Here is a 20,442-nt window from a genome sequence, read left to right on the forward strand (position 1 = left end):
GGGGAAAGAGAGAAGTGTGTGTGAGAGAGAAAATAAATAGGACGAGAGAGAAAAACCTACGCACAAAAAGCATATTTGTTTCAAGGTTTTTTAGGTCTCGTTCAGTTTGTGAATTTGAGTTAGTATATGATTTTATGTGAGAACTTTTTACTATAGTAGAGAAGTTAGATATGACTTTTTATGAGAGCTTTTAACTGTAGCAAAACTAAAATTAAAAACTCAAATAGGTGAAATGAACAAAGTTTTAGTCTTTCAGATTAATTTTTTGTTTTGCCACAGAGAAAAATTGAGAAAATTGCGCTGCGTTTCTCTTATATTTGATAAAATTGATGAATTTATTTTTAAAGTGCACGAATATAAAATTTTATCTCTTATTCTCAATTATTACTCTTATAACTAATATAATTAATTAATAAAAAATGATATTAATAAAAAATGAGAATATAAATCAGGTATTTATTGCCTTTCCTCCTACAAAAATGCTCAATTTGTAATTTGCGAGGGGGCCAGCTCGATCCGACAGTCTGATGTGTAATAGACGTGACCCGGCCCGAATATCTTTCGCTTGTAAGGGCGAGGCTGAGCCCCTTTATTTACGTCCTTACCAAGCAGAAAAGCAGATATTCTCGTAATTTCAAACCAAGCCAACGTCACAAAAGGTCCATGGGCCTATAAATACGGGACAACCGCATTTGTTTGAAACCATAGACAGAGAAGGAAAGAGAGGGAGAGAGAGAGAGTGGGAAAAGAGAAAACAAGAAAATCTCTCTTTGTGAGACTGTCCTGTGTGTGTGAGTCAGTGGAGCGAAACAAGAAGTAGGGAGCTAGTGAGACTGGGAAACCAAGCAACGGATTTCGCAGAAACCCCTTAAAATCGTTCAGAAATTTTCACTTGTTTTGCTCAATTTTCCCGTCATTTTGAGGATCTGATTCATCCGAATGAGTCGTTTAGGGTTCAAATCGGTGGTGTATCATGGCGATTTGTGTTTGGGAGAATTGGATGTTATTCCGATGAAGGACAAGAATTTCCAGTTCCCAAACAACGAGATTCGCATCCACCGCATTTCGCCGCAGAGCGAACGATGTCCTCCTCTCTCGATTCTCCAAGCGATTTCTTCATTTTCCGTATGTTGCAAGCTCGAGTCGTCTTCTCCGGTCGAACAGCCGCATTTGATCAATCTTCACGCCTCTTGCCACTACGAATTGAAGGTTTTCATTCTCCACTCAATCGCTTCACTTCTGTGGGCTTCTCTCTCTCTTTTTTTTTTTTTTTTTTTTTTTTTTTTTTTTTTGTTTTTTTTTTTTTTTTTTTTTTTGCGTTCTCGAACTTCTGTTTGGTCGCCGAGAAAATTCACTCGGTCACTTACTGGAGCAAATTTATTAGTTTCAAAAATTCAGAGAAAGGTAATTGTATTGATTTTGGTAGTGCGATTTGAACGTTCGTTTTGGTCAATTCAAACTTTGTTTGATTTCTGTTTGGTTGCCGAGGAAAAATATTAGTGGTTTTGGAATTTGGGAGAAAATGTGTCAAACAGGATTTGGTTTTATTTCCTTGCAGACGGCCGTGGTATTGGTTGGGGAGGAAGAGATTCACTTGGTGGCGATGCTAAGTAAGCAGAAGAAGTATCCCCGATTTTGGTGCTATTTGGTTCCCAAAGGATTGTACAATGCTTCCTTAGGAATGTTGAATCTGCGGTGCCTCTCGATCGTATTCGATCTCGACGAGACGCTGATCGTTGCGAACACCATGAAGTCTTTCGAGGACAGGATCGAGCTTCTGCGAGGTTGGGTTGCGCGCGAGATTGATCCGATACGCTTAGCTGGAATGCATGCGGAAATGAAGCGCTACATGGATGATCGATTAATCCTAAAGCAGTATTTGGAGAGTGATACCGTGATGGATAACGGAAGGATGTTTAAGGTTCAAATGGAAGAAGTTCCTCCACTATCTGACAACCATGAAAGGTTTTTTCGGCCTATAATTAGATTGCCAGAAAAGAATATTGTTCTTACTCGCATTAATCCCGAGGTTGGAAGGTCTCTCTTACAACTGTTTGTTTTATTTTGCATTATTAATTGAGTACTTTACCTGTATGTTTTACAGTTGATTTTGGGTTCACTTTCTTCAATTCATTATATGAACTGCATTTTGGACTGGGAAAGATGGTGTTGGGACCTCGATTTAATCGCAATTGATTTATGGAAAATGGTTAAAGCTTAAATCTACAGCAACAGTAGGACTAAATTGGATACTTGGCTGAAAATTTACTAGCATTTCCCCACCCCAAAACCCCACTTCAAGCTGCAGCGTAATTCTTTTGCTGATGAATTGACGCATCTAGTTGGGCTTGCTTAATATTGCTTAACATCATGAAAGACCCTTTTTTTTTGTGGTGGCATGTGAATCAACATTTCTTTTAAGAAGATGCCAGAGGGGATGGATATATAAACTTGAAGTATTTGTTTTCTGTGCCTTTTTTATGAGTTCTTGATAATTTTTTTTCTCCCTCTTGGTTAGATAGTGAGGATGGGCATCCATAAGACCTTGCTTCGCTGGTTTTTTCCTATTCCTATTACTTGTATCTCTCAGGATACTGCACAACATTGGAGGGCAGGCTTGCTGAGGAATATATTCAAGTTATAAATGTTGCTTTTCTTTTATGGCTTGTTAAGAGAATTATGATATTTTGGAATACTGTAGAGGTGAATCAGTTCATTTGAGAATGATTTTTATATTTCATCATCTAATGCAGATTCGTGATACGAGTGTTCTCGTGAGGTTGCGACCTGCATGGGAAGATTTGAGAAGTTACTTGACAGCGAAAGGAAGAAAAAGGTTTGAAGTATATGTTTGTACTATGGCTGAAAGAGATTATGCTTTAGAAATGTGGAGACTTCTTGACCCTGAGGCTCATCTGATTGGTACAAGGCAACTTCTAGATCGTGTTGTTTGTGTCAAATCAGGCATGCTCTCCTTTCATGAAACCCTCTCACCCCTCCGTGCTTTAAATCTTGTTGCAGTCTAAAAATGAGCTGCCATTTCACGTTTGTTTGAATCCGAAGTTATTCTTTTGTTCTTTCCAATTACAAATGTTTTGTTTTGATAAGTAAAAAAGCAAAAAAAGAAAAAAAAGAAAAAGAAAAGAACAGAGGTTGCAGAGCGGAGGTTGCTTCTTATTATAGTCAACTTATTGAATTATTTACAAAAGTAACTAAACTTGATTGATAATGCCACTCTTAATAGTTCGATGCTAACCTCTTTAGCTCTCTGTTTTATTTGAACAATAGCGATATTTTCATTCAACCAAAATCTCTCGGCCCGTTTGGTATATGGGTTCAAACCAGGGTTCAAAACGGGTTCAAACCAGTGATTTTGATTATGACTTTTAAAATTCAAATTTTTTGGGGGACAAAAACATTGTAGCAGAATCAAAACCACGGGTTTGAACCATGAAGAACCCATATACCAAACATACTCTAACATCTCTCTCTTGCGTTTGCACAAAATAACTTAACAATTTTGAATTTTATTATTAAAAATTAGGATCCAGGAAATCATTGATCAATGTCTTCCAAAATGGTATCTGCCACTCAAAGATGGCAATGGTAATTGATGACCGCTTAAAGGTTTGGGAAGATAAGGATCAACCTCGAGTTCATGTAGTCCCAGCATTCACGCCTTATTATGCTCCTCAGGCAGAGGTACTGAATTGTGTCATTTTAAGCTTTACAAATTCTTGCATGGTTTTCTGATTTTTTTTCTCTATTTATCTGACAGACCGCAAATGCCGTTCCAGTCCTGTGTGTGGCGAGAAATGTTGCATGCAATGTCAGAGGATGCTTTTTCAAGTAAGAGGTCTTAATTATAGTTTTTTTGGTGTTTCTTATCTCGGAGATCTAAGAGGTGGCATTTATGTGGCTGTACATACTCCAGAGAGTTTGATGAGAATTTGCTGCGAAGAATAACTGAAGTTTTTTATGAAGATGATGTACTGAATTTACCTCCGGCTCCTGATGTTAGCAATTACTTAATGTCGGAGGTATATGAATTAGCAAATATTTTATTCCTGATTGGTTCTATGAATGCCTACTTTTACCTCCATCCCTTTCTATTCTTTACTGTGGCTGTTTTTGGATGTCAGGATGCTGGTTTTGTACCAAATGGAATTCCTCCTCTCATCAATGAAGGAATGTACGGTGTTGAAGTTGAACGCAGATTGAGCCAATCTGTAAGCTTCTTTTTCTTGAGTTTGTTGGTATGTTATCTGCTGAGAGATAGTTGCAAAATGAAAGGAACGTTACATGGGGTGTGTGTGTATGTTATATTGCAAGCATGCTCTTCAGGGATGGCACTTTTACCATCAATGCTTTTATTTAGTGCATTTAAGGAACAATTTCTTTTCTATCTATGGCCCTGTTTGTTTCACAGTTCGAATCACAACTCAAACTTTTTGCTGTAGTGTTTTTTTTTTTCTTTTTTCACAAAAATTCAAAGTCAACTCTTTGTGCTACAATGTTTTCTCTCACATAAATTCACTTTTCTAACTCAAGTTCTCAACTCGAACAAGCGAAACGAACGGGTCCTACATATATCGTCTTCTTCTGCTTCCTCTCTCTCTCTCTCTCTCTCTGTTTTCTTTTTTCTTTTTTTTTTTAATTTCCTTGACCATTTTTTTTTTCTTTCTTTTTCAGGATGATCGGCCTGTTATGGAATCAGCTTCTCATTCTTCAACAAACAATGTCGAGTTAAGATCTGAAACCTTCCAGGCATCTGCTCCAATTCTTCCAAATGCTATTCCTGCATCTTTGGGACCACTCCTTCCATCTCAGAGTATGAGAGTTATTGGCTAACAATTTTATTTTGTTTTTATTAGCATGATACATGATAAATATGTGCTTTTATCTTTTACTGACATGCAACCTCTTTCCAATTATACTATAGGACCGGGTTTGCTAGGAACTCCTGTTAGACGAGATGGCTTTTCTGATCGTGATCATGACATGAAGAAAGGAGTTAGTACCTTGAAATATGGTGTAGAAATGAGAAACCAAAGCTCGGGTGAACCCCCACTTCTATCTAGATTACCTACACACCTTTCGATGCCTCCTGTACAGGCACATGGAGGTTGGTTGGTGGAGGATGACATAAATAGAGGACCTCTAAGGAATCGTCCTTCGGGGCTTGTTCAAGAATCTGATGTGCTAAAACCAGAGAAGCAACGAGCTCATCAGAACTCCTCTTCATATACAACTTCTTGCTATACTCCCACTGGTTTACTCTCACAAACTCCTGAAGTGAAGAGTGAAGAGGTTTACTCAGAATTTTCTTAACATTTGTTCTTTTAACCACAGCTAGTTTCGAGAATCCATAAAGCTTGGCTTCTTAATCAGTTAAAACTTGCTCATCTACAGGGACACAATGGGAATAGTTTGCAAAAGCAAAATCTTCCAATTGTCAGTCAGTTATCTGGTAGGTCATATTATAAAGAAGTTTGTGTAAAGTAATGGAGAGAGAGAGAGAGAGATCTGAATAAGAATAATTGTTTTAGATTTACACAAGCTTGTGCTGCTAGGTTCTGTTTCTTGATAGATTACTTGTTGGCACAATAAATTTAATAGTTTTGTGAAGTATATTCTAGTAGAACTCAGAATGCACACATAATATTTATATTTTTAGCTAATTATTACTTTCTGCAGATGCTGGTGTGTCTCAGAATCAGGCAGCTTCAAACAGTCGAGATGTGCACCCCGAAGGCGGAAAACTGAACCTGCTACCGTCCCCTTTATCTATTGGAGTTCTGCAAGAAATTGCACGTAGATGCAGCTCAAAGGTACTATTGTCTGAGTGTGGATGCTCTTTTGTGTGTGTGGAATTTTCTGTGACATGTTGTACTTTGCAGGTTGAGTTCAAGTCTGTTCTAAGCACTAGTAAGGATTTGCAGTTTTCTGTGGAGGTTAGTACTCAGTATTTGACCTTCCTCTCAAGTTTGTGTTTCTGTAATTGTTACCACTGACGGTTAATTTTTTGTTTCTTGAGATGAATTATTTGCCAACCCTTAATTGAAAAGTGTTTTCTTAAGAAATAGAGTAAGTGTTTCTGAGGCTAGTAATTAAACAACTTAAATTAAATTAAACTGCATAAAATCAGGGAAATTTATATATTATGAGTATCGGGCTGTTCTTTGAATGTAGCATACTTATTGTTGACTCATTGGTTTAGGTTTTGTTCACCGGTGAGAAGATAGGGGTGGGAATGGGTAAGACGAGAAAGGATGCTCAGCAACAAGCTGCTGAAAACGCCCTTCATAACTTGGCTGGTAAATTTAGCCTTTAGTTTGCAGTTTGTTTTTTCCCCTTCTTTCTTTGCAGCAATCGGTCCTTCTTCTATCAGCGTTTTCAGTATCAGTTAGTCTTCTGTATGAGGGACCACCTTTTCTTTAATATTTATTATTATAACTCAAGTTAAATGGGTTGAATATAGTTCATCAGGGGTTGACTACTGAAGAAATTGCCTTGGATTTTCTTAGTGAGTTAACTAGTAAGGTATCCGTGCTATTGCACGGATAATAAAATTAAAGTGAATAATGCAATATTCAATTATGAAATGTTGAGTATGGAGTAACATATTATAAAAAAAAAAATATAAAAATGCGGAATCGGGCCTCGAGGCGTTTTGCCTTTACGAGGCGAGGCGTAAGCCTCAAGGCGCTTTGAGGCGTAAGCCTCAAAAACTGCCTATAAAAAATTTAGAAAAAAAAAGTAACAAAAACTAAATCCATACTTAATAATCATTAAAAACAAGAAATTTAACCAAATATCTACATAAAGACTAAATAATTATCAAATCCTAATATCATAAGGATCATAATGCACATCTAAAAGCCTAATCTCCCAAGTCATCAATCATCATCACTACTAAGAGAAGCATCAGCCAATTTAAATCTCTCATTGTCCACGAATTCTTGACTGTCAGTGTCAGAATCACAGTCTATCCACTCTTCTTCTTCATCCTCTTGCATGATCTCCTTGCCTCTATCACCTAATAATAAAAATTAAACTTAAGTTACTATCTCTTATATGATAATTAGAGTAAATAATAGAGAAGACAACTATTAATTCATACGGCATATCTTGCCACTAACTTGTCCTCTTCTTTTTAGAGCTTTTTTGAGCTCTAGTACTAGTACTAGTACCTTCTCCATCCTCAAAAAGATTAATGTCAAGATTGTCAATTGCTTCTTCCGTTTGAATTTCACCTTCATTTTCATTTCCAACTATCCATTCATTATCAGATGGCAACTCATCAATGATTAAGGGATCCTCATCTTGCTGAAGTGCCTTTTTTTTTTCAAATGTCGATCTTTTAGCTTCTTGTTGAACATGATGTAGACCAAGGAATTTATCTTTTGTGCAGTCAAGCGATTTCTTCTCTTGGTATGAACTTGGTTGTGGGGACTTTCATTGCGTTCACATCCCGAAGATGAACAAGTGAGACTCAAAACTCTAACTGCAAAGCTAGCCAACTCTAGGGTACCATCTCCAAATTGGGACCACCAATCATTTGAATTTAAAATTGAGATGAAAATAATTAGTCAAAATTAATAAGATAGTTTCTACTTACTAGGATTGCATTTCATGTATGATGCTTGAGCTTGACGAAGGCTAAAAAACCCATTCTTCTGTCGAAATTCATCTAGTTGGAGGTCGGCCTTCTCTAGATCATTTGGGTCCTTAAACATCCTATTCATGCAACCAAGCTTGATCTCAGGATAGTTGGAAGGATTATCGGAGTATCGAATCCTTGGATTCAAGTAGTATGCCGCGGCATGTAAATGTTGATGCAACTGAAAATCCCACTTTTCGTCAATGATCTCCCAAATCTCCTTGTCGTCTTTCTCTTCACCTCCCAAGTTTTTAGCAATTTCCTCTTTTGCCTTGTCCATAGCCCCATATATAAATTCCATGGCGGGCATCTTTTCAGAGTCGACTAATCTCAACACCTTCACTATGGGTTGTGTAGACTTAAGAACATACTCAACAGCAGTCCAAAATTGATTATCCTTCATGACTATCTTTTTCACTTCTTTCCCATCCGATTTCTTTGCATATGAACTGCTGTTCCATTCCTCCAATACAAACATAGATTGTAGAGGCTGCATTAGTCTATAAATGCACTCCAAAGTTAGATAGGCAGTAGCAAATCTTGTTGTAGTAGGTGAACAAGATCCCTTTTGGTAAACTTTCTCATCAATGACAACACCCAAGGGTGATTATACACATAATTGCTAATGTTTTTTGCTTTCACCAAAGCCCTTTTATGTTGTGGCAATTCTTCTAGTTTCTCAAGGATCAAATCAATGCAATGAGCAGCACAAGGAGTCCAAAATAAGTGTTTTCTTTTCACCATTACTTTTGCTACAACAGCCTTATAAGCACTTGCATTGTCAGTCACAACTTGAACAACAAGATCTTCCCCAACTTCTTCAACAATCTCGTCAAGCATCTCAAACAATAGATTTGCATCTTTCTTTTTATCAAAGGCATCAACATATCTCAAGAAAATAGTTCCATGAGGATTGTTGACTAAAAAGTTGATCAAAACTCGATTTCTAGCATCCGACCAGCGATCAGATAAAATAGAAACTCTTGTTTGTTTCCAAGTCATTTTAACCTCCTCCACAAATTTTTCAGTGGTAAGTACTTCCTCCTTCAAAATCCATGTTCTAAGCTCATGCATACTTAGGGGTACAAGACCTCTACCATAGTTGCCGATTGATCTACACATTAAAATAGGAGGGGCTTCTAGCAATATTGAAAGCAAGTGCATTTTCATAAAATAACCTACCAATGTCGAGACATACTCGAGAACGAGCCTCTTTATCTCTTGATGTCGTTCTAAGGGAATGTCTTTTGTTTGCTTCCTTATCATCCGCATTGTTCAAAAACCTATCCATGGGACCTCTAACTCCTCTATCACTAACCACTCGCGGCGATTGACAAGAGTCGACAAATCCATCACCATAATAAGAGCCAACATCCACCATTTCTTCAAAATTTCTGATGCGCTAACTGTTCTTCAGCAGCCCACTTGTTCATATAGTCATTAATTTCTTTCTTCACATCATCAGGAACCTTAGGACAATGCTTTACATTCTTATGAGTGCAAGCAAGGTGTTCTTTCATCCTCTTAACACCTCCTTTAATAATTTGATTGCAAAACACACATTGGAGGTAAACATAAGTCCTTTTGTCATTTTCCGATGTAATTTCTTTTTCATATTTCCAAGTTGGATCCTGTCTCCCACTACGACTACCGCTAGCATTTTGTGGAGGTCTCATCCTAATTCCTAACTTTAAAAAAAAAAAAAACGAAACATTAAAGTTTAAACCCAAAAAGTCATTCACGGTCAAACTCTGCTAGAATGCTACATTGCTACTACAAAATGAAAAAAAAAAAGCCAACAAGAGATTAGATATCTTGTGAAGACTTGTGTGGCTGCGGCTGGTTGGAGCAGAGGAGCAGAGGAACCTTGTGAAGAAGAAGGAGGAGGTGGCGCGAAGGAGGAGGAGACGCACGGCAGTCGGCGAAGGAGGAGGCGCACGGCGTTTGGCGAAGGAGTTGCGAAGAAGGAGGCGCGAAGAACCACAGAGATTTGGCTATAGTGGTTGGTTTTAGAGTCTGGTATTTGGACTTTTGGGGCCGGCAGGCCCAACTCACTAAGGGTTCAAAAAAACTACAAAAAACCCTAAAAAACAGAGGCGGACGCCTCACTAAGCGCCGCTCAAAGGCGTGCACCTCCAGTGGATGAGGCGCACGCCTCAACTCCTACCCTGTGAGGCGTAGGAGTTGAGGCGCTTTTCCAGCGCCTTGCCTCGAGGCGCGCCTCAATGCGTGCGCCTCAGGCACTTTTTAAAACACTATTCTGTATGAGGGACCACCTTTTCTTTAATATTTATTATTATAACTCAAGTTAAATGGGTTGAATATAGTTCATCAGGGGTTGACTACTGAAAAAATTGCCTTGGATTTTCTTAGTGAGTTAACTAGTAAGGTATCTGTGCTATTGCACGGATAATAAAATTAAAGTGAACAATGCAATATTCAATTATGAAATGTTGAGTATGGAGTAACATATTATAAAACAATAATATTGAAAATTAAAAAAAAAAAAAAACGTTACACATTCGGAAATTGATTTTTGGAATGTTGTAATTTTTATTATATAAGTGTATATATTAATTTACATACACACACACACACACTTATATATATACAGTTATATGGCAGAGGAAAAAAAATAATATCAAACGAAAAAATGAAACCCTAAATTAGAACACAAAAATGAAAGAACAAATGTTTTTTAAAATTTTTAAAAAATATATATGAAAAGAGAAAAGCGTAGATTAAAAAACGAAAGTCGCCTAAATGCATTACCAATCACAACCTGTAAAAATACAATTATGGCAAAAAAATAAAAACAACACAATAGAAGCAAAAGTTTCCAAACAGCGAGAAAAAAAAGGAAAATAGAAAATGTGAAACCAAAAAGCAAATGTAAAAGAGGGAAGAAGAACCCAGAAGCTTCAGTAGAAGCCACAAAACGGAAACACTGAAATGAGAAAGAAAAAAAACCCATAGAACCAAAAATTTCCAAACAGCGAGAAGAAAGGAAAAAACCAAATGTGAAACTAAAAATTAAATGTGAGAAAGAGAAGGAAAAGCCAGAAGCTTCAATAGAAGCCACAAAACAAAAACACCCAAATGAGAAAGAAAAAAAAAACCGTAGGATATGAGAAAGAAAAGAAAAATCCACAAAGTTCTGTTGAAGCCACAAAAGGGAAACACCCAAATGAGAAAGAGGGAAAAACTCTAGAAAACTCTTATCCGACAAAGAGAAACCCCAAAACGAAAACACCCAAATGAGAAAGAAGGAAAATCCTTAGAAAACTCTCATCCGAGGAAGAGAAACCCAAAGGCCTTTGTTGAGGCGACAGAATGAAAACACTAAAATGGAAAACCACAAAATGAAAATGCCGAAGAGAAAAAAACCCCAGAAAGCTCTTATCCGAGGAAGAGAATCCAGAAGCCTTTGTTGAGGCCACAGAATGAAAGCACCGAAATGAAAAAAAGGAAACCAGCAGCATGGGACAAACAGGGGATTTTTCTCTGAAGTGAGAAACAGAAGGGTCCGGGCTCTGTTCTAGGAACAGTAACTCCGGTGCCTTCTTTAGTATATGTATTAATAGGGGATTTTGGTTGAACAATGGCCTCACATAGAAAAATATTCTGAAAAGTAAAACATAACAATTATTGTTGAAAGAAAATTTACTTTCTGAGTGCATTCATGACATTTAATTTGGAGAAGAAAAGTTACTTGCAATATAATATAACTGCAATTCGATACATAGACAAAAAGGTGCTGAATGTAACTTTTTATGGGTGAAATTGCAGAAAAATATGTAGCATATGTTGCACCTCGTTCTGGAGCTGTGGACAAAGATTTTGATAAGCTTTCACTTGGAAATGAAAATGGATTTCTATGGGACACTGTTAAGCCTGGATCAACCAAACTGATCAGACAAGTTGAGGTGCCCAAAGAAAGCACACCTGAGGTGGGGATTCTTGATGATGCTTTCAGTAGTTGATTTGATTTTCTATGCTGGTGATGCTTGGATAAAGGGTATGCGGGCAAGACATTTCCAGATAAAGTTAGTGGCTATCTATTGAGGACCACTCCTTTTCTTGAATTTTGCATTGCACCAAGATGTGATGGCTAAAACACTAAAAGGGGAGTGAGCTGACTTAATGTCCACTACTGCTGCCATATCCAGGCTCCATTAAGTCATGTTTTAAAAGGTAAGGGCTTGGTGGTCAGTCCCGAGTTCTACCCATTATCCAAGTACTCCCGAGTAGTTAATACAACTGCATTCTTTATTTCTTTTCTCATTTTTATCTCTTTGTCCGTACTGTTTATTAATTGCTTGTCCATATCAGTTGGTTCACAGGGGAGTGAAAAAATAGGTTTTCCTCCCATGGTCATTGTTGCGACACCAAAACAAGGCAACTACAATAATCTGAGTTCACTCTTTTTCTTATTGCTGTAGTAAAAAGAGAATCTATCACTGCTTTTTGAACTCTCTCAAATAACTTCTGTTTGTGTTGGTCAAGTTTGTTCAGTCGTTGAAGGCCATAAGTTTGTGAACCATTAACTGGTTTTCTTCCTCTCAAATTTTAAATAGTCATAACAGCTCTCTGTAGTTGTGTTTTTAATCTTTTTGGTCCCTCCCGCCCCCTTTATTTTAAAAATACTCTTTGGTCATTTGGCCTAATTGGGTCCTACGAATTAATGACGAATGTTAAATATCCGTAGACTGCTGAAATTGAAACTGAGAGTACATCCTCCACAGCACTAAATCAGCAAGTGCAAAAGCGCGCCAATTCCCCCAGGTAACATGTAACCGAGGTGAACTATTTTTGCAGTTTGAGCTTCCATTTTTTTTCTTGTTGAGTATTTGTCGCTACAGTTCATAAACAGTTCTTTAGTGGATCACCTTTAAATATATGCCTGTTTTGTGGAGTTGCTTATTGCTAATTTAATGCATGGTATTCTTAAGGTTTAATCATTTGTGAGGTGGATTAGATAATAGTAATTTTGACATCATCAGTCTTTGGTTAAACATCGGATAATTCATAAATCTTCCTTGAATCTCTTGTAGATGTCTCTTCTAGATTTCTTGCGAGGATTGACGATATCTGCATATGACCCTTTCTTTTCCTTGTACTTTAGTATCATCCTTATTTTCTTTATATTGCCATTTACATCCAGATAGCACAGCAACACAATAGATATAAGACACGTAGCAAAAACAGAAATTTAAACATTTAGGGCGACTAATGTCATTCGCTTTACAAGTATGAAAGGAATCCAAATCAACATATAATCAAATTGAGATTCTGATCTAATTTTCGTAAATGTGCGTGACTAATCTACCAGTACTGTGAAATTGATGGTGGTGAGCATGGATGCTTTTGGATTCTGATTTTGAAATTTCGTTGTTCTATCCTTCCAGATTGCAGCAATCTGGAACGACTAAACGATCAAAGGAAGAACTTAATAAAGGCTCACAAAATTTGTCAGCTTCGCGGCATCAAAAGAACGGTCATCATCCTGTTTCATGAGTATCTGGAAGCTTTGTAGAAACAGAAAAAGGAGGGGGAAAAGAATTGTAAAGCAAAGGTTTGGGGCCGATAATTTAGCATCCACAGTACAGATAGTTTTTAGTCTTAACACAGTTGAAATTGACTAACACAGGTGAATTTACGTCTGTAATTTTGTCAGGGAAGGGAGGGATATTTTTTAATTTTGCCCCACCTTTTCTTTCTGAGGGTGGATTTGATCTAGAACTTGTATTATGACCTTTTGCGGATGAGCCTAAAAAAAAAAAAACCCGGATGAGCCTGAGAAAAAATGAATAAATGCTCTTCTACCCAGAAAAAAAATGAATAAATGCTCTTCTACCCAAAAAAAAAAAAAAAACATGGGGCTGAAGGCTCAAGGAGAGAGGGCGGCACTCTCGTAACATTAAAGTGACACGTGTAGCATTGTTAAAGAGTCGTTGTATTTAGCATTCCTTATTGCGAACTTAATGTATACGATTGACAAATTTGTTTTACAAATATAATTACATGAATGCTACTCACTCTCTATAACTGACTCACACACAGGTATAATTGACACATTTCTTTTTTAGGTCTGTAACTGTTTTACAAAAAGATTGGAACATCCAAAGGTTTCTTTTTCCTTTCTTTTTTTAAGGATAAAACTAGGGGTGGTAATTTGCATCACGTGTCGTGTTTTGATCGTTTCTTTTTAAATTTACAGTCAATCCGAACAAGATCCGTAACACGAAATTTTTTAAAAATCACAACACGAACGCGACACGACCACTTTACGGGTTGACACGACACAATATGAAAATGACTCGTGACACGAAATTAACCCGTGAACCCGAAATTGACACGAAAATTGTATACTTTTATTTAGTTTTTTACATATTAAAAATAACTTAAAATTCATAACACTAAAATATAATAACATCCATTGAAATTAAGCAAATAATAGTATAAGATTTTGAGTATAATTATCATGATATCACAAGTTCATAATAAAATTAAAAATATGTAATGAAAAATATATGTATTTTTTAGTTTTTTACAAGTTTCGTGTCGTGTTCGGGTTAGGCGGGTCCATCCTGAAATTGACCCGTATTTTTCGTGTCAATTTCAGGTCGACCCAATTTTGACTAGAATTTCTTTTTTCTCAACCTTAATCCGTGAAATTCGTGTCGTTTTTGAGTCATGTTGTCGTGTCGTGACCCATATTACCAGCCCTAGATAAAACGTTTTTTTTCTGACTATACAACGTTCAAATTTTTAAGAAAATAATAAGGTATTTGAACAAAATGAACATATATGTTCCTTATAAATTAAAAACTGTTACAAAAAGAATCTGTAACTTAAATTGCAAACATAGTAGTTTACCAAAAGAAATTTGCAAAATTAGATAACATAAACAGAAAAGGTGTCAAGGAAAAAATGTTATAATTGATGTGATACATTGTTCAGTCAAAAACACGCTCAACAGACAAACAAAAAATTGAATATATTACTTTTCTTTTTTCCTTCACGGATAGATAATAGATCACAAGTATATAATGAACAATAGGAAAGCACAATAATCTGTACCATCAGGTCGCCTTCAAAAAAAAGTTCACCAGAGATTCAACAAACTAAATATAGTACTTAATTTGACCAATTTTAATGTTTTGTCTGATATATTTTTAGAAAAAAAATTAAAATGAGAAAATTAGAAAAAGACACGTTAGTGGTTTGCTTTTGATATTCTTAAGCAAAGTGCTCTTTCTTATTTTCAAGAACTTGGAGCCAAAAGGAAAGTAAGGAGGAAAACAATTTCAATAACCAGACTTGTAAATATTCGTTAACAAAAAATAAACGCGGATGAGCCTAAAAAAATATGAATAAATGCTCTTCTACCCAAAAAGAAAGAAAAAAAAAAAACAGTTTTGCAAATATCTTTGGTAGGTTTTGAGATAATAGTTAATAAGAGTATTTGACATTTGACATCCCAAACTTTGTTAGATAGTAGTGCTCAGGGTATGTAGGAAAAGCACTTGCCTGTGATGTATATATATTGACCAAAGAAAAGTGTTAAATACAACTTCTATTACTCTTTTACAGATGTTATCTTCTATATTTGATACGTGTCACTATTCATCTAAACATATTAGAAATAGTTTATTACGTAAGTATGTTCAATAGTATATATGTATAAACTATTGAACATACTTGAGTAATAAAGATTTTAACAAGTAAATTAGATAAGAAAAACTATTTATGAGGTACATAATACCTATGAGAAAATAGTAGTTGTAAGTGCTAGAAGAGAAAATAAGATTTTTAAATATGCAGGGCGCATTTGAATGAATACATATTACTTCAATATGTAACACCCTGAAGAATTAATTGAGATTAATTAAGATAATTGAGATTATTAGTGTGCCTAATCTGATTTAATTAATTGAGTTTTAATTAATAAATATTTCTGACACGTGTAATTTAAATAGTTCCAAGGTATTTAAATTATTCTCAGTAATTTATTTTAATCCAGAAGTGTGTATGAGCGCATTTCTGGACCTTTGTCTTAAAATATTATACACATGTCCTTTTCTTTTTCTTTTTCCTTTTCTCTTTTTCTTCCTTTTCTCTTTCCTTTCCCGTGCTCTCGCTCTCCCTCTCTCTCATTTTTTGTCCCAAATCAAACGGATCTTGAACCAAAGGAGAGTTTCAAAGCATTTTCAACGTCAAGAGAAGGATTCGAGGTAAGATTACTGAAAGAACCTCTCTTGAATCTCAAGTTTTTGAATTTCAAAACTTATTTTTGATTCAAACCGGATATTGATGATTTTTGAGTAAAACTAGGGTAGAAATTAGAGATCATGGGTTCTTTGGACTTGTTTTAGGACCTAAAACCTGGATCTAGTGGTTTTCCTTTGAAATATTTCAATTTGAGACTGAGATTGCAGGTTTTCAGAATGGGTTCCATGAGCTTCTCTCGCGCAGCTGATTCCACCGGTCGACCTGTCTAGTCGACCATATCACATGGTAACCGGTCGACCGGTGCGGTCAACCGGATTACATTGACCTGACCGGTCGACCTGTCCGGTCGACTGGAGTGCACACCACCGGTCGACCGGTGGTAATGCACTGTTCTGTCACCGGTCGACCGGTTGACACGAGGTTTGACCCTGTTTGGCATGAAATTGCTGTTTTGACCCCTGTTTTCGGGGAGAACCTAAATTAGCTTCATTTGGGGACTTGAGATGAATGGATTAGCATCTTTAATCCTTGTTTTGAGATTGAAAACCCTTGGAATGATAATTTGAAACATGAAAATGGATTAGGGCACAGTAATAGGAAATCTTGGTTGGAAATTGAGATTGGATTGCTTTAGGAATGAGAATTAATCCTAAAGTGTTGTCTTGCATCAGTGATCGCTGAGGATTCAGACTGAAGGGGCTTGAGGAAGCGGAAGCCAGAAAAGGCAACGCTAGTCCCAGGTTTGATAGTGTGAGGTAGGATTTTTATCCCCTTTCCTTGTGAGCCTGATTTTCAAAAAGGATTTTGGTTTTGAAATGTTTTAAAAGAAAGGGGTTGGTTTGCGAAAGAAAAACTCTTTGAAAACCATGGCTTGTGTAGTTTATGGAATCTATGGCTTATCCTGTCCATGGAATCCATAGCTTGTCCAGTCATGGAACCTCATGGCTTGCCCAGTCATGGGGCCCGCGGCTTGAGTAGTTCGTGGGGTCATAATAACGATTTCAGAAAGTTAATGAATGATTTCTTAAACTAAAAGATCTTGTGAACTAGTAAGAGAGTCTATTGCTATAAGCCTAGATAGGATGCGGATAGTGCATCCTCGGGGGCAGAACCCGAAACTCGGTCTGGGTAGGCGAGGCACTTGGTTAGGTAAGTAATTTGTACTAATTACTTGCTGAAGCCTGTAATACGGTTATTTTCAGTTATATTTCCTTTGAGAAAAAGGATGTGAGGTTCTGGCTGTCTATTGGAACTGAATGTCTATTTATTCACTTACCAATTTATTTATTTACTCGCACATTTATATATTCATTTATTTATAATGTTTATTTCAAATTATATCCTACTGGGCCTTTCGCTCACGTTTTATGTTTAACTGTATTAAACCCCTCCCAGGAGATTCTAGGAGCGGTGCACAGTAGCCGGATATTTACTACGGAGTAGCTGAGTGTTGCTGCTGTTGGGACAAGAGAGGATTGTGTTCATCCTCTGACATAAATGTAAGGAGTTAAGAATTCTGTAAACTCTAGAAATATTTGGATTAACTAGACTGTGGTTGATGTATGTTGTAATTGATTATTTACATGTTCATGTATGTACGATACTGTATGTCCTGTGGGTGGAGCCCTGTGTGTTGTCAGAGGCTCAGGATTCTGTAATTTATTTATATTTTAATGGAGTTAAGTGGGGCTCGTCTGAAAATCTGCTTTATTAACCCCTAATCGAGCTCCACGTCACCCACCCTGTTTGGGGGGTGTGACACAATACGGGCAAATTATAAAAAATTTGCATGTGAGAAAGTCGTAATTAAGAGGGTTGCTTGAAAAAAAAAATTTCTTAATTAGAGACATTTTGAGAAAAAATATTTTAATGTGTCATTTTTTATATAGCTTAGATTATATCCAAAATATTTTAAAAGGGACCAATTTGAAAGAAAAATTATTTTCATAAGAATAAATTGGAGAAAAAAAATTAGTTAGGTACAATTAAAGTATAAGATTTAATAGGAAAATATCAAAAGATCAAAAGTTCAATAAGAAATAAAATAATTTGAGATTGGATTTTGTGAGGATATAATTAAAATTTTTATTGATAAGAAGGTATATATGAATTTTTTTTTGAGAAAACATATATTAAAAATCAAATATCAAAAATCCGGGAGGGGGGTGGTATGCCCCCCTAGTCTCACCTCCCTCCGCCACTGAAAAAATCAATAGACTCCAAACAAGATATATAGTTAATGACATGGGATGTTTGTTTCCTGTATTCATTCATGATTCTGAAGCATGATTCTCTATAGTATTTTTCTCTCACAAAAAATACACGTAAAATGATAATAGTTCTGAATTATAATTCTGAATCTATAAACAAAACGTCTACAATTCAAGTTTATTAGCGATTAACTCGAGTTAATTTTAGAAATATAATTTATCACTTGTAAATTCTATTTATCACAGATAAATTTCAATTTATTAATAATATACTATAATAAATCATTAATAAACACTACTTAACAGTTCATAAAAAAAACACACACTCAAACACACAAGGTTAACATTACAACTGTAAATAGAAAAAAAAAATCACATTTTCCTCGACAACAACAAGAACAATAAAATATTTCAGCAAAAAAACAAGAACCAGCAAATAAAGAATTTCACAGTGAACCGGAGCCAAAATGCAATCCTTTCAAAACGGCTTAAGCTATAAAAAAAAAATAAAGAAAAAGAAGAAAATTACAGATTATACATTTTTAAGTACTTGACTTATTAAAAATATTTATTTTAAAAACTATACTCATTGAGTAGCTTTTTAAAAAAAAATAAAAATATATTGACTAATGTTAATGGGCAAAAATAAAAAGAAACTTCATTTTAAAAGATATTTTTAAAAATTACTCAAAAACAAAGAAAGAAAACAAAAATGCCCGCCGCCAATGCAGCCGCCACTTCTCTCATCACTGGCTGCAATCCTCTCCCAAAACGACGATTACTGGAGCAGCGACCCACTGCCACTAGCTATTGTTGCACTTAAAACATGTTGCACTTGAAGTAACTATTTACGTAAAAAATTTTAGTTAAGCGATAAGAATTTCAATTTTTTTTTTCTTTTTGTGAATTTAGTGTCAATAACTAAACTATCAAATAGTTAAGGTAACGTTTTGGTTCATGAATTTATAATCATGATTTATGATTTTAATTTTTAAAATTTAAATTTTTTATGAGAAAAAAATATTATAGAGAATTATGAATTATGATTTAAAACTAGAGACGGATGCCGTTCATTTCACTAATTTGAGTTTAGAATTTGAGTTTTGCTACAATAAAAAACTATCAGAAATAGTCACATCTAACTTTTTTGCTACAGTAAAAAACTCTCACATAAAATCATATATCAACTCGAATTAAAAACTCGAATCAACGAACTAAACGAGCAACACCCCCTAAAACTCAAGGAGTAATTTGTTAAAGGTAAAAGCTTAGGGACTAAAATGTCATAATGTTAATAATTCAGGGAATAACGTTGTTAATGCTAAAAAAAACTCGTGTGCCATGCAAATGACACGTTCAGATAAAAATATAACAAACTTAAAAAAGCTATTAATTTTATAAATGCCACTTTAATTTTATACCATGTGTCAACATGCCCTTGCATTTTGAAAAGTTCATTTCGCTCTTTGAAGTATCAAAAGTGATTCAAAATACGCCATGAACTAATGTTATTGTATCAATGCCTTTAAAAGTATTGATGTTGTGTGAACTTGTCCCTTCAATCTCTTAAAAAGTGGGGAGTGAGTTAGCACAAAAATAATAATTCATAAAGTATGTTGACTTAAAGTTAATAATTTGGAGGGCATTTATAAAAGTATAAGTACCCCACATCATCGTTATATCAGTTTATAACTTTAGTAGGTGTACATAATTCAAGGAGCAAAGTGAATTATTTTTAATGTTTGGGAGCATTTGAAATAGAGTATAAAATTCAGGAACATCTATAAAATTAATCCTAAATTTTAATTTTAATTTTTCTTTTCTAGAATCCTAAATTTTTATTTAATTAAGGGAAAAGTTTGCAAATAAAAAAAGATGGGGAACAGTGAAGGACCAGCAATTCGTTGAGACAAACTAAACTATTAAATAGTTAAAGCTCAAGTAGTAATTTGTTAAAGTTAAAAGCTTAGGGACAAAAATGTTACAATGGGAATAACATTGCTAATGCTAAAAAACTCACGTGCCATGCAAATGACACGTTTACATAAAAATTTGAGAAACTTACAAATGCTATAAAAATTTATGGATTAATTACATAAATGCCATTTGAACTTTATACCATGGATGTAGCCTATGTTTATGTTGTTGTTGGGTACAAAGAGTTGAGATTCCTAGCATTACGTGTGATTCACATAGTAAATTATACCACAAACATTGTATGATATGGGATTTTGACTTCGTTTTGGTAGCATCAGCAAGAACCCACGTTTCGGAAGGGAGGATTTGGTTATCTATGGATTTATTACTTACCTGATATTTACTGAAACAATTGAT

The 20,442-nt window shown here is 35.4% G+C and overlaps 1 protein-coding gene across 2 annotated transcripts; it reads left to right on the top strand.

Moving 5' to 3' along the window:
• The first annotated feature begins 717 nt into the window (after positions 1–717).
• Positions 718–13,463, top strand: LOC21398666 (RNA polymerase II C-terminal domain phosphatase-like 2). Of its 2 annotated transcripts, XM_024174251.1 has the most exons (16): positions 718–1,209; positions 1,559–2,029; positions 2,754–2,964; positions 3,545–3,702; positions 3,779–3,849; positions 3,935–4,040; positions 4,143–4,229; positions 4,693–4,831; positions 4,943–5,310; positions 5,413–5,470; positions 5,698–5,831; positions 5,901–5,954; positions 6,221–6,317; positions 11,453–11,613; positions 12,372–12,448; positions 13,072–13,463. In XM_024174251.1, the coding sequence occupies exons 1-16, from the start codon at positions 940–942 to the stop codon at positions 13,178–13,180; spliced, it is 2,571 nt and encodes an 856-aa protein (XP_024030019.1). In that variant the 5' UTR covers positions 718–939; the 3' UTR covers positions 13,181–13,463. The 2 variants fall into 2 exon arrangements, 1 of the variants encoding a protein (XP_024030019.1); XR_002903373.1 differs by lacking the exon at positions 13,072–13,463 and having other exon boundaries at positions 11,453–11,857.
• Positions 13,464–20,442: the final 6,979 nt, after the last annotated feature.

Source organism: Morus notabilis, unplaced genomic scaffold (assembly GCF_000414095.1).
Source record: "Morus notabilis unplaced genomic scaffold, ASM41409v2 Scaffold751, whole genome shotgun sequence".
In the NCBI taxonomy this organism is placed as follows: Eukaryota; Viridiplantae; Streptophyta; class Magnoliopsida; order Rosales; family Moraceae; genus Morus; species Morus notabilis.

What these genes read in the sequence shown, in the direction of transcription:
- LOC21398666 (XM_024174251.1), top strand. Translation starts at nt 940, where the DNA reads ATGAGTCGTTTAGGGTTCAAATCGGTGGTGTATCATGGCGATTTGTGT. An exon ending in ACCACTCCTTCCATCTCAGA is followed by an intron (nt 4,832 to 4,942) that starts GTATGAGAGTTA and finishes ATTATACTATAG; the next exon opens with GACCGGGTTTGCTAGGAACT. An exon ending in AATTGTCAGTCAGTTATCTG is followed by an intron (nt 5,471 to 5,697) that starts GTAGGTCATATT and finishes TACTTTCTGCAG; the next exon opens with ATGCTGGTGTGTCTCAGAAT.